The 13,915-nt window shown below is 45.6% G+C and overlaps 1 protein-coding gene across 11 annotated transcripts in view; it reads right to left on the bottom strand.

Annotated features, from left to right (window-relative positions):
- LOC144600001 (teneurin-2-like) overlaps positions 1–13,915 on the bottom strand; it is a 1,473,402-nt gene that overhangs the window by 346,248 nt on the left and 1,113,239 nt on the right. For 9 of the 11 annotated variants that reach the window (XM_078411299.1, XM_078411301.1, XM_078411304.1 and 6 more), the window contains one exon: positions 8,698–8,910. The exons of the other annotated variants lie outside the window; for them this stretch is intronic. In XM_078411299.1, the coding sequence (XP_078267425.1) occupies positions 8,698–8,910 (213 nt within the window). The remainder of the gene's footprint in view (positions 1–8,697; positions 8,911–13,915) is intronic. 11 annotated transcript variants of the gene reach the window in all.

Raw genomic sequence — 13,915 nt, 5'->3', positions numbered from 1 at the left:
GCAGGTCACATAACGGGGAATATGCCCCGATCTTTATCAACGGGGACAGTGTGGAGAGAGTGTCCAGCTTCAAGTTTCTGGGCACTCACATTTCGGAGGACCTAACATGGTCCAATAACACTGCTGCGCTGGTCAAGAAGGCACAACAAAGACTGTTCTACTTAAGAACACTGAAAAAGTCTGGTCTACCCCAACAGCTGCTGACGACCTTTTACCGCTGCACCATAGAGAGCATCCTAACGCATGGCATCCCTGTGTGGTACCTCAGCTGCACGGAGGCAGAAAGGAAAGCTCTACAGCGGGTAGTCCATAGAGCTCAGAGGGCCATCGGAACACAGATACCAGACTTGGAGGGCATCTACAACACACGATGCCTCAGAAAAGCCACCAGCATCCACAAAGACTCTTCACACCCCTGCAACAGTCTGTTCGAACTCCTTCCATCGGGCAGACGATACAAGGCCTTCTACGCCCGCACCTCCAGACTCAGGAACAGCTTCATCCCCAGGGCCATAGCTGCTATGAACCGGTCCTGCTGAGCCGGATGGCCACAACGCATAGATCAACTTGCACTTTACCCTGTCTAAAACTGTTACAATTGTTTCGTTTCGTTGGGTTGCTGTTGTCTAAATTACTTAAATTATTGCATCGTATGGGAGGCGCATTCCCAATCTCGTTGTACCCCTGGGTACAATGACAATAAAGATATATTGTATTGTATTGTATTGTAAAACTCTGAAATTCAAACAACAATGAACAAGAAAAAGTTTGTAAAATTAATATTACGTGGAGGTTTTCAATCAGTGATTTGGTAATTACTGGTTTGGTAATTCTAATGCCCAGGAATGATGGTTCAGTTGCCTGGTTCAGTCGCGGGCGGCACGGTGGCACAGCGGTAGAGTTGCTGCTTTACAGGATCTTCGGTTTCCTCCCACACTCCAAAGACGTACAGGTATGTAGGTTAATTGGCTGGGTAAATGTAAAAATTGTCCCTAGTGGGTGTAGGATAGTGTTAATGTACGGGGATCACTGGGCGGCACGGACTTGGAGGGCCGAAAAGGCCTGTTTCCGGCTGTATATATATGATATGATATGATATGATAACAGCTGGGAAGAAACTGTCCCTGAATCTGGAGGTGTGTGGCATTCACACTTCTACTAAATCACTGTAGATTTCCACCATTGTGGGCTTGTTACCTACTGTAACTATAGTGTGGGAAGGAACTGCAGATGCTGGTTTAAACCGAAGGTAGGCACAAAAAGCTGGAGTAACTCAGCGGGACGGGCAGGATCTCTGGCCTGATGAAGGGATTGGACCCGAAACGTCACCCGTTCCTTCTCCCCAGAGATGCTGCCTGTCCCGCTGAGTTACTCCAGCACTTTGTGTCTACCGAGTATAACTGATCAATTCTAGTATAATTCTTTAGGGCGGCACGGTGGCGCAGCGGTAGAGTTGCTGCCTTACAGCGAATGCAGCGCCGGAGACTCAGGTTCGATCCTGACTACGGGCGCCGTCTGTACGGAGTTTGTACGTTCTCCCCGTGACCTGCGTGGGTTTTCTCCGAGATCTTCGGTTTCCTCCCACACTCCAAAGACGTGCAGGTTTGTAGGTTAATTGGCTGGGCAAATGTAAAAATTGTCCCTAGTGGGTGTAGGATAGTGTTAATGTGCGGGGATCGCTGGGCGGTGCGGACCCGGTGGGCCGAAGGGCCTGTTTCTACACTGTATCTCTAAATCTAAACCTAAAATCTAAATTCAGCGTGACAGGCAGCATCTCTGGCCTGATGAAGGGATTGGACCTGAAACGTCACCCATTCCTTCTCTCCAGAGATGCTGCCTGTCCCGCTGAGTTACTCCGGCACTTTGTGTTTACCGAGTATAACTGACCAATTCTAGTATAATGCTTTATTGTATATTTATTTGTTGTAAAACTGCAGCATAAATATTTCATTGCTCCGTATCGGATAACATGCCAATTAAACACTCATGACATTGATCAAGTGGTCAATGGGTCGACCAATGACCGATGAAGCTTAATTCAGATAAATGTGAGTTGTTTTCATGTTGTAAGACCAATCAGGGTAGCACTTCCACGGTAAGTTCACTTCAGTTTAGTTGAGTTTATTGTCACGTGTACCGAGGTACGATGAAAAGCTTTTGTTGCGTGCTAACCAGTCAGCGGAAAGACGAGACATGATTACAATCGAGCCATTCACAGTGTGCAGATACATGATAAGGGAATAACGTTTAGTGTAAAGGTAAATGCCCGATCAAGGATATTCCGAGAGTCTCTAATGAGGTGGATAGTAGTTCAGCACTGCTCTCTGGTTGTGGTAGGATGGTTCAGTTGCCTGATAACAGCTGGGAAGAAACTGTCCCTGAATCTGGAGGTGTGCGTTTTCACACCTCTGAACCTTTTACCCGATTTGAGAGGTTAGAAGATGGAGTGGCCGGGGTGAGACTGGTCCTTGGTTATGCTGCTGGTTTACCGAGGGGGGGGGCTAGTTCCGTGGATTCATGAAAGTAATGGCGTAGATAGATGTGAAGAGTTATTTGGCGAGCTTGCCTTCATCGGTCAGAGCAACGAGTAGGTGAGTTGGGATATCATATCACCACTGTGTAAGACATTCGTAAAGCTGTAGGGCGGCACATTGGCGCAGCGATATAGCTACTGCTTTACAGCGTTATAGGCCCGGGTTCCATCCCATCTACGGATGCTCTCTGTACGGAGTTTGTACGTCAAGTCAAGTCAAGTTTATTTGTCACATACACATACACGATGTGCAGTGAAATGAAAGTGGCAATGCCTGAGGATTGTGCACAAAAAAGTTACAATTACAGCATATAAATTAAAATTAATATAGAAAAGAAAATGTAGTCCCTGGAGTTATGTTCCTCTATGTGTAGGTTAATGTTAGTGTGCGGGGATCGCTGGTCAGAGTGGACTCGATGGCCGAAGGGCCTTTTTCCACGCTGTATCTCTAAACTAAACTAAACTATATTTGGAGTACTGTATACTGCCAAACACGTACAGGTTTGTAGGTTATTTGGCTTGGTAAATGTAGAAATTGTCCCTTGTGGGTAGAGGATAGTGTTAGGAGACCAAAACTGTACACAATACTCCAGGTGTGGTCTCACCAATGCCCTGTACAACTGCAGCAGAACCTCCCTGCTCCTATACTCAAATCCTTTTTCTATGAATGGACACAGGAGTAGCCAAGGGCAGCCTGGGTCCTCTGGAGCCACGCTGAATCAAGAGTATCTCATGATCGCACGTATTAGAGTCAGAGAGGGAGAGAGTCATAGAGTGATACAGTGTGGAAACAGGCCATTCAGCCCAACTCGCCCACACCGGCCAACAATGTCCCAGCTGTACAAGTCCCACATACCTGCCCTGCCCTGCCCTTCGTCCATATCCCTCCAAACCTGTCCTATCCATGTACCTGTCCAACTGTTTCTTAAACGATGGGATAGTCCCAGCCTCAACTACCTCCTCTGGCAGCTCGTTCCATTCACCCACCACCCGTGATGTAAAAAAGTTACCCCTCGGATTCCTATTAAATCTTTTCCCCTTTACCTTGAACCTATGTCCTCTGGTCTTCGATTCTAAATCTAAAACTCTTCAAGGGCAGTCCGTGAATGGGCCGTACATTTTGGTCTTGCTAGTGATGTCCATGTTTCATTCGAGAAACAAAAACAGAAGTCGGTGAGGCGTAGCTCATTATTTTCCTTTGCCCATGTGGACAGGAACTCGGTGCTTCAGGATCTGTGGTGAATCATTCATTGAATGCAAATGCCCAAGGTTAGTCAGTGTGAGCTGTGGGACTCAATTATCCTGCAACATTGCCTGCGTGTATTGCGAGCAAGAGGATTACATGGGCCGATCAGATGTTTGAGCGCAGTCAATGGAAAAAGCAAATGGTACGGGGAATGTGGAGAGATGGGCGGCACGGTGGCACAGCGGGTAGTGTTGCTGCCTGACAGCGCCAGAGACCCGGGTTCGATCTCAATAGCCCTCAACAATTGCTATTGAGGGCGTGCAGCGTAGGTTTACTAGGTTAATTCCCGGAATGGCGGGACTGTCATATGTTGAAAGACTGGAGCGACTAGGCTTGTATACACTGGAATTTAGAAGGATGAGAGGGGATCTTATCGAAACGTATAAGATTATTAAGGGGTTGGACACGTTAGAGGCAGGAAACATGTTCGCAATGTTGGGGGAGTCCAGAACAAGGGGCCACAGTTTAAGAATAAGGGGTAGGCCATTTAGAACGGAGATGAGGAAAAACTTTTTCAGTCAGAGAGTTGTGAATCTGCGGAATTCTCTGGCTCAGAAGGCAGTGGAGGCCAATTCTCTGAATGCATTCAAGAGAGAGCTAGATAGAGCTCTTAAGGATAGCGGAGTCAGGGGGTATGGGGAGAAGGCAGGAACAGGGTACTGATTGTGGATGATCAGCCATGATCACATTGAATGGCGGTGCTGGCTCGAAGGGCCGAATAGCCTCCTCCTGCACCTATCGCTGGTCGGAGCGGACCCAGTGGGCCGAAAGGGCCTGTTTCCGCGCTGTATCTCTAAACTAAACTAAACTAAACATACAGCTGGGATGTAAGTAAGCTGCCCAAGCGAAATATGGTCAGGTCGATGGATCGGAATGGTTTAGAGGGATATGGGACAGATGGTATCAAATGAAACTAGTTTAGATGGGACATCTTGGCCAGCATGGACAAGTTGGGCAGAAGGGCCTGCTCCCGTGCTATATGGCTCCATGGCACATCCAGCAAGCCACCGAACTTGAATCCAGTCTCTAGGTATTTACGATAGTCACAACATCGATTCCAGCATGAAGGTTAGAAGATTTGTTGACCAATACAAAAATTAATTAAATTCATTTTCATGCAGTATTTTATTAAAAATGCAGGGTCAGCAATACTGGTTAAAGGCAGGATTCTCCAGGGACACAGATGGTCAATTTTCCTTTTTTTTTACAACATTCCTGGCTGCTGCAGTTAACCACAAGGCAATGTGACTGTGAGTGCAAATAAGAAGAAGCTTTAGGAAGAACCAAAACACAGAGTGCTGGAGTAACTCAGCGGGTCAGGCAGCATCTCTGGAGAACATGGATAGGTGACGTTTCACAGCGTGCTGGAGTAACTCAGCGGGTCAGGCAGCATCTCTGGAGAACATGGATGGGTGACGTTTCGGCTCTGGACCCTAATTAAGTTTGTAGCGCCAGTTTTATGCACTAATTGTTGAACATGAATGTCAGGGGTTATGGGGAGAAGGCAGGAGAATGGGGTTGAGAGGGAGGGACAGATCAGCCATGATTGAACGGCGGAATAAACCTGATAGTCCGAATGGCCTAATTCTGATCTTAGAACTTTTGAACTTATGGTTCATTTTCCTTTCATTGTCTATTTCTCTTGCACTAAATGTTGTTCCCTTTATCCTGTATCGGTACGCTGTGGACGGCTCGATTGTGATCATTTATTGTCTTTCCGCTGACTGGTTAGCACGCAACAAAAAGCTTTTCACTCCACCTCAGTACACGTGACAATAAACTAATCTAAACAGTTCCGCACATAAAAGCCTCTTATGCGGAATCTTTGTGAAACCTGTCTGACTAATCCTAAACCCCTACTCCTTCCCCACAGCTGTACATTTGCCGAGTTCATATCCAAACCCCTTCAGAAAATGATTTTTGCATCTTCATCCATCAGGCTTTCAGGCACACATTTTTAACCTTAATTTATGGCGTAAAAATTAAAGACCGGATAGGCAGAAAAGACATTTCAGACACAAGAAACTACAAAATGGCAGAATCTTGAGCAGAAAACACAGTGCTGGACGAAATCGGTGGTCAGGCAGCATCTGTGGAGGGAATGGCCAGGCGATGTACCAGATCGACCTAAGTTCATAAGTTCTAAGAGCAAAATTGGGCCATTCGGCCCATCGAGTCTACTCTGTCATTCAATGATGACAGATCTATCTTTCTCTCTGAACCCCATTCTCCTGCCTTCTCCCCATAACCCCTGACACCCGCACTAATCACGAATTTATCAATCTCCGTCTTAAAAATACCCAATGACTTGGCCTCCACAGCCGTCTGTGGCAATGAATTCCACAGATTCATCACCCTCTGACTAAAGGAATTGCCCCATATTTCCTTCCTAAAGGTACGTCCTTTAATTCTGAGACTGTGCCCTCTGGTCCTAGGCTCTCCCACTAGTGGAAACATCCTCTCCACATCCACTCTACCCAGGTCTATCCATGCCTACTCCTTAAGTCGGAAGAGGGGTCCTGACCCAAAACGTCGCCTGTTCATTGCCTCCCCAAATGCTGCCTGACCCGCTGAGTTCCTCCAGCACTTTGCCTTCTGCTTGGAAACAAAATCTATCTTTGGCATAAACCAGCATCTGCAGTTTCTTCTCATTACGTTTGTTAGTAACCCATTTCATAAGTTTGAATTAACAAACCGCAGAAGAAAAGTTTGCACAATTTCTTTTCCTCGTGAATTTCCAGCAAATTTAATCGTTTGGAGTTCCTCTTGTGAACTCATCCAATTTCTTTCCATTTGGAGAGAAAAAAGGCTAATGGTGAATAAGGAAATAAAAGTGAAAACAAAGGGGGGGGGACACAGATAAGCTCATCCCAATCCTGGAGTGGAGTTGCCGCCTTACAGCGCCAGAGACACGGGTTCGATTCTCACCACGGGTGCTTGTCTGTACGGAGTTTGTACGTTCTCCCCCTGACCTGCGTGGGTTTTCTTCCGAGATCTTCGGTTTCCTCCCACACTCCAAAGACGTGCAGGTTTGTAGGTTAATTGGCTTGGTATAAATGTAAAATTGTTCCCCAGTGTGTGTAGGATAGTGTTGGTGTACAGGGATCGCTGGTCGTTGTGGACTCGATAGCCCGAAGGCCCCGTTTCTTCACCGTATCTCTAAACTAAACTAAACTAAATTAAGGGTGTTCGGGGTCATGGGGAAATGGCAGGAGAATGGGGTTGAGAGTGAAAGATAGATCAACCATGATTGAATGGCGGAGTAGACTAGATGGACCGAATGGCCTTATTCTGCTCCTTGAACATGAACTTATGAATATCAGATTTGTCAATCAATGACTGAAAATAATGTGTTTTTAGGTCAACCCATTCTATTCTACAAATATGAGAAGGAATGTTTCATTAATCAATTACACTCCAGTTATCCTTTCTCCCTGTTGCTATTAAACTGTACAACTCATCCCCCTTCATGGGGTAGACCGACTCCCCTCCCTCCCCCCCCCCCCAAATCTTTGCACATCCCCAATCCTTTCCACTCCTCACTTTCATTTCATGTCTCATGTGCCTTCTCATGTTTTACGACTGTTGGCAGACCAATTTCCCTCCTGGGATAAAGAAAGTTCTATCGTATCGTGTTGTATCGTATCGTATTTTCCACTTGCTTTGAATAGTTTCAAACCATTTGCCCAAGCTGTTGCTGGCTGCCTTGATCAATGTCACTTCCATGAATGAATGATCACAATGGAGCAATGGGTGCTTGGGATGAAGCATCGTTTTATTTCTTTCCAATCTGCACTCTGAATTAGTTTAGTTTTTGTTTTAGAGATACAGCGCGGAAACAGGCCCTTCGGCCCACCGAGTCCGCACCGACCAACGATCCCCGCACACTAACACTATCCCACACACACTAGGGACAATTTACATTTATACCAAGCCAATTAACCTACAAACCTGCATGTCTTTGGAGTGTGGGAGGCAACCGAAGATCTCGGAGAAAAACCCACGCGGGTCACGGGGAGAATGTACAAACTCCGTACAGACAGCACCCGTAGTCAGGATCGAACCTCAGTCTCTGGCGCTGTAAGGCAGCAACTCTACCGCCGTCCCACCGTGCCACCCAAATTGTGGCAACGAAGGAAATGGATTCCACAAAGGAAATAGCTTCAATGATAAAAGGGAATCTTGGAAAATGCCCTTAATGGCCGAGAAAATTCAGCACCGCTAAATATAGAAAGAGCATGAGAAAAAAGATAATGTATTCCTAATCGGAATAATGGTTTCCAATATCGTGTCCTACCACAATTCTTGACCATTGAATCCTCCAATAAGCTATGTAATTGATTTTAATTAACAGGAGGAAATTTCAATAATGCTTTGGCTTCAAAGGGATCTTATAGGAACTTACAAAATTCTTAAGGGGTTGGACAGGCTAGATGCGGGAAGATTGTTCCCGATGTTGGGGAAGTCCAGAACAAGGGGTCACAGTTTAAGGATAAGGGGGAAGTCTTTTAGGACCGAGATGAGAACGGTTTTTTTCACACAGAGAGTGGTGAATCTGTGGAATTCTCTGCCACAGAAGGTAGTTGAGGCCAGTTCATTGGCTATATTTAAGAGGGAGTTAGATGTGGCCCTTGTGGCTAAAGGGATCAGGGGGTATGGAGAGAAGGCAGGTACGGGATACTGAGTTGGATGATCAGCCATGATCATATTGAATGGCGGTGCGTACAGACTCGAAGGGCCGAATGGCCTACTCCTGCACCTATTTTCTATGTTTCTATGTTTCTATGTTTCAACATTGCTTATTAACAATGAACAAGGCCTGACATCAGACAAAACAGCAAACAAAGGCAACATGTCGGGCAACGGAACGAGCTTGCAATGAGCGTACCGTGAGGCAGATATAAGAATAAGTTCTTACCATTACTGGAAGGCTGCAGAGACCCTGAGCCCACTCGCAATAGGTACGAGTTTATGGCAAACTCCTCACTGGGGTTGGACTCATGAGCTGGGTGGGAGATGCTGCTGTCAAGTAATGGCATTTGGTAGTCTTTCACACTAGATGATGAGAGATGGCCGCTGGTTTGCTGGGCGAATGGATGGCTGGGCGAAGATGAGTGTGTGATGGTACGACCTGGGGAAGAGAGGGCCAGTTGTTGAACGCTGCTCGTAGACACACGATGTACAATATCAATAGACAATAGACAATAGACAATAGGTGCAGGAGGAGGCTGCTCGGCCCTTCGAGCCAGCACCGCCATTCAATGTGATCATGGCTGATCATTCTCAATCAGTACCCCGTTCCTGCCTTCTCCCCCATACCCCCCGACTCCGCTATCCTTAAGAGCTCTATCTAGCTCTCTCTTGAATGCAATATCCCACTCAAAAACATAGCCACGCATTGCCCATGAAGAGTAGCCCCTTCACAGTTACAGGGTCACAAAGTCATGCAGGGATCTACTGTTATCTGTTCGTAACTTCGTAGGTTCACAAGACACAGGAGCAGAATTGGGCCATTCAGCCCATTGAGTCTACTCTGCCATTCGATCACGGCTGACCCACAGTTCCCTCTCGAATCTACTCCGCCGTTCAATCGTGGTTGACCTACCTCTCCCTCTCAACCTCATTCTCCTGCCTTCTCCCCGTAACACCCTTGCTAATTAAGAACCTCCGCTTTAAAAAATACCCAATGACTTGGACTCCACAGCCGTCTGTGACAGTGAATTCTACAGATTCACCACCCTCTGGCGAAAGAGATTTAGTTGGTAAGATTGCCTTGTTAAACAACATTATGTTCCTCAGACATAGAGTCAGACAGCACGAAAACAGCCCCTTCTGCCCAACTTGCCCATACCGACCAAGATGTCCCATCCAGTCCCATCTGCCCATGTTTGCCTCACGTCCCTCTAAAACATTCCTATCCAAGTACTTGACCAAATGCCTTAAATGTTTTTTAAAACCTTATTCGCAATTGATCTGCTTGCGTGTGAAGCAGATAGAGCATTAGAAACATAGAAACATAGAAAATAGGTGCAGGAGGAGGCCATTCGGCCCTTCAAGTCAGCACCGCCATTCATTGTGATCATAATAATAATAATAATAATAATGCATTACATTTATATAGCGCTTTTCAAACACTCAAAGACGCTTTACAGGGATTACTAGAACATAGAGAAGTGAATAAATAGATAAATAAGTAAACGAGCAGAAAAAGAAGGTGAGGTGACCTTCAGTGGTTGAAGGCAGTGCTGAACAGGTGAGACTTCAGTGATGTTTTGAATGTGGTGAGTGAGGAGGAGTCTCTGACGGTTTGGGGTAGTGAGTTCCATAGGGTGGGAGCAGCAATGGAGAAAGTCCTGTCATGGCTGATCATCCACAATCAGTAACCCGTGCCTGCCTTCTCCCCATATCCCTTGATTCCACTAGCCCCTAGAGCTCTATCCAACTCTCTTTTAAATTCATCCAGTGAATTGGCCTCCACTGCCCTCTGTGGCAGAGAATTCCACAAATTCACAACTCTCTGGGTGAAAAAGTTTTTTCTCATCTCAGTTTTAATTGGCCTCCCCTTTATTCTTAGATTGTGTGGCCCCTGGTTCTGGACTCCCCCAACATTGGGAACATTTTTCTTGCATCTAGCTTGTCCAGTCCTTTATAATTTTATACTTTTCTATAAGATCCCCTCTCATCCTACTAAACTCCAGTGAATACAAGCCCAGTCTTTCCAATCTTTCCTCATATGACAGTCCCGCCATCCCGGGGCTAACGGAATCAAGGGATATGGGGAGAAAGCAGGAACGGGGTACTGATTCTGGATGATCAGCCACGCTGATATTGAATGAGCATGGCTCGAGCTGGCTCGTAGTGCCGAATGGCCCACTCCTGCACCTACTTTCTGTTTCTATGACTTTATGTTGTCCAGTCCTTTTATTAGGACTGGCAGTGTTCAACAATCCATACCACAACTGGCAACTGCTTAATGCAGGAAAATGATGGGCACACCTTTTTAACAAATCAGACGCGGTCCATTGGTTTAAACCACCTTGGATATTGACTGCCAATTTTCTTATCAATACACCAATACAAATATACCTAAAATCAATAGTTCCAAGTTGTTGGCTCTCAGCTCCCAATTATCAGTTATTAATTTGTTGTTTTTAAAAATATATATATATAAATATTATCGACGTTGGAGACTCTCGGACTATCTTTGATCGAATGTTACTGGAACTTTATCTTGTACTAAACGTTATTCACGTTATCCCCTTTATTATGCATGTGTACACTGTGGACGGCTCGATTGTAATCAGATATTGTCTTTCTGCTGGTTGTCACTGCACCTCGGGACACGTGATAATAAACTGAACTCAACTCAACTCAACTGTGTTTGAAGAAGGGTCTCAACCTGAGACGTTACCCATTCCTTCACTCCTGCCCCGCTGAGTTACTCCAGCATTCTGTGTCTGTCTGCAACTATGTGTGTTGTGTCTATGGGCCTGTATCTTTGCTGCACGTAAGAATGTCATTGTTCCATTCTGTAGGAGGGTCTCGTCCCGAAACGTCACCCATTCCTTCTCTCCTGAGATGCTGCCTGACCTGCTGAGTTACTCCAGCATTTTGTGATACCTTCATTGTTCCATTGTCAATACCCAGAGTAGGGGAGTCTTTTCACTACTTCTTAACTACTTTTAACTACTTTTTAACCTCATAACCTATTTAGCTACTTTTACCCAGAGTAGGGGAATCGAGGACCAGAGGACATAGGTTCAAGGTGAAGGGGAAAAGATTTAATAGGAATCCGAGGGGTAACTTTTTTACATCACGGGTGGTGGGTGTATGGAACAAGCTGCCAGAGGTGGTAGTTGAGGCTGGGACTATCCCATCGTTTAAGAAACAGTTGGACAGGTACATGGATAGGACAGGTTTGGAGGGATATGGACGAAGGGCAGGGCAGGGCAGGGCAGGTATGTGGGACTTGTACAGCTGGGACATTGTTGGCCGGTGTGGGCGAGTTGGGCCGAATGGCCTGTTTCCACACTGTATCACTCTATGACTCTCTCTCTGACTCTAATACGTGCGATCATGAGATACTCTTGATTCAGCGTGGCTCCAGAGGACCCAGGCTGCCCTTGGCTACTCCTGTGTCCATTCATAGAAAAAGGATTTGAGTATAGGAGCAGGGAGGTTCTGCTGCAGTTGTACAGGGCATTGGTGAGACCACACCTGGAGTATTGCGTACAGTTTTGGTCTCCTAATCTGAGGAAAGACATTCTTGCCATAGAGGGAGTACAGAGAAGGTTCACCAGATTGATTCCTGGGATGGCAGGACTTTCGTACGAAGAAAGACTGGATAGACTCGGCTTGTACTCGCTGGAATTTAGAAGATTGAGGGGGGATCTTATAGAAACTTACAAAATTCTTAAGGGGTTGGACAGGCTAGATGCGGGAAGATTGTTCCCGATGTTGGGGAAGTCCAGAACAAGGGGTCACAGTTTAAGGATAAGGAGGAAGTCTTTTAGGACCGAGATGAGAACGTTTTTTTTCACATAGAGAGTGGTGAATCTGCGGAATTCTCTGCCACAGAAGGTAGTTGAGGCCAGTTCATTGGCTATATTTAAGAGGGAGTTAGATGTGGCCCTTGTGGCTAAAGGGATCAGGGGGTATGGAGAGAAGGCAGGTACAGGATACTGAGTTGGATGATCAGCCATGATCATATTGAATGGCTGTGCAGGCTCGAAGGGCCGAATGGCCTACTCCTGCACCTATTTTCTATGTTTCTATGTTTCTATCACTCACAAGTGAGTTGTAGATGTGGACACTTGTAAATTATTTGACTGTGGGGGAGTCATAAAAACTGAATCCAACAGATGTCTCCACAATAAATCAGTTTAAAAAGAAGACAAAGAGCAAAAATGGCAAGCACACTTAATTTCTTCCCAAAGATAGATGGATGTAAATCATACATTTGTAAATCAAATGTAAAGCAATTATATAGAGACTGTCGAAAATCACAAGAGGAATCGGGTAAATGCACAGAGTTTCTTGTCCAGAGTAGGGGAATGTAGAATTAGACGGCATCGGTTTAAGGTGAAGGGGGAAAGATTTTATAGGAACCTGAAGGGAATCTTTTTTTTTAGACAAAAGGTGGTGGATGAATGGAATGAGCTGCTGGAGGAGGTAGTTGAGGCAGGGACTATCACAACATCTAAGAAACATTTGGACAGGTACATGGATAGGACAGGCTTAGAGGGCTATGGGCCAAACGCAGGCAGGTGGAACCAGTGTAGATGGGACATGTTGGTCGGTGTGGGCAAGTTGTTTTTTTTGGGTTGGGCAACGGCCTTTACTACATTGTATGACTCTATGACCATGACTCTGACTATGACTCTAACTGCCAATTTCATAGATCCAAATCATTCTTAATGAAGCCCTGTAATAAAGGAGCAAGCAAAGCCTTAGATAGACAAACAGTGCTGGAGTAACTCAGCGGGTCGGGCAGCATCTCTGGAGAACATGGATAGGTGACGTTTCACAGAGTGCTGGAGCAACTCAGCGGGTCAGGCAGCATCTGTGGAGAACATGGATAGGTGACGTTTCACAGAGTGCTGGAGTAACTCAGCGGGTCAGGCAGCATCTCTGGAGAACATGGATAGGTGACGTTTCACAAAGTGCTGGAGTAACTCAGTGGGTCAGGCAGCATCTCTGGGGGAAAAGGATAAGTTACATTTCAGGCTGGGACCGCTCTTCCAAATTCTTTATAATCAGAGCCTCATCTTTTCTGCACACTATTTCACAATGGTGACCCTGACAATGCAAAGGACTAAGACCAGTAAAATAATGTTAATAAACATTCATCGAAGCTATGGACTCTGGGGAAGAAATAACAAAACTAAAGTTATTTTAATGCAATTTATGTGAGCCTTTTAAGCAAATGCTTTTCTGCAAACAATTTATATGCAAATATAAATTCTTGTGCAATTCAGATTCTTGAGCCTGTTTGCAAATATAAATATTCCAATGAAGATATTTATTTGAAAAATCTGCCCGTGTTGAAGGCATTTTATGCCGGTCAAGGGACACAAGCAGTGTTCTGATTTAATCGCTGACCATCTTTTTCTTAATGCCCGTTCGAGTTGAGATTT

This window comes from Rhinoraja longicauda, chromosome 14 (genome assembly GCF_053455715.1).
Source record: "Rhinoraja longicauda isolate Sanriku21f chromosome 14, sRhiLon1.1, whole genome shotgun sequence".
Lineage (NCBI taxonomy): Eukaryota > Metazoa > Chordata > Chondrichthyes > Rajiformes > Arhynchobatidae > Rhinoraja > Rhinoraja longicauda.
The sequence above is the reverse complement of the archived record's forward strand: the minus strand, read 5'-3'. Positions and strand labels throughout refer to the sequence as shown.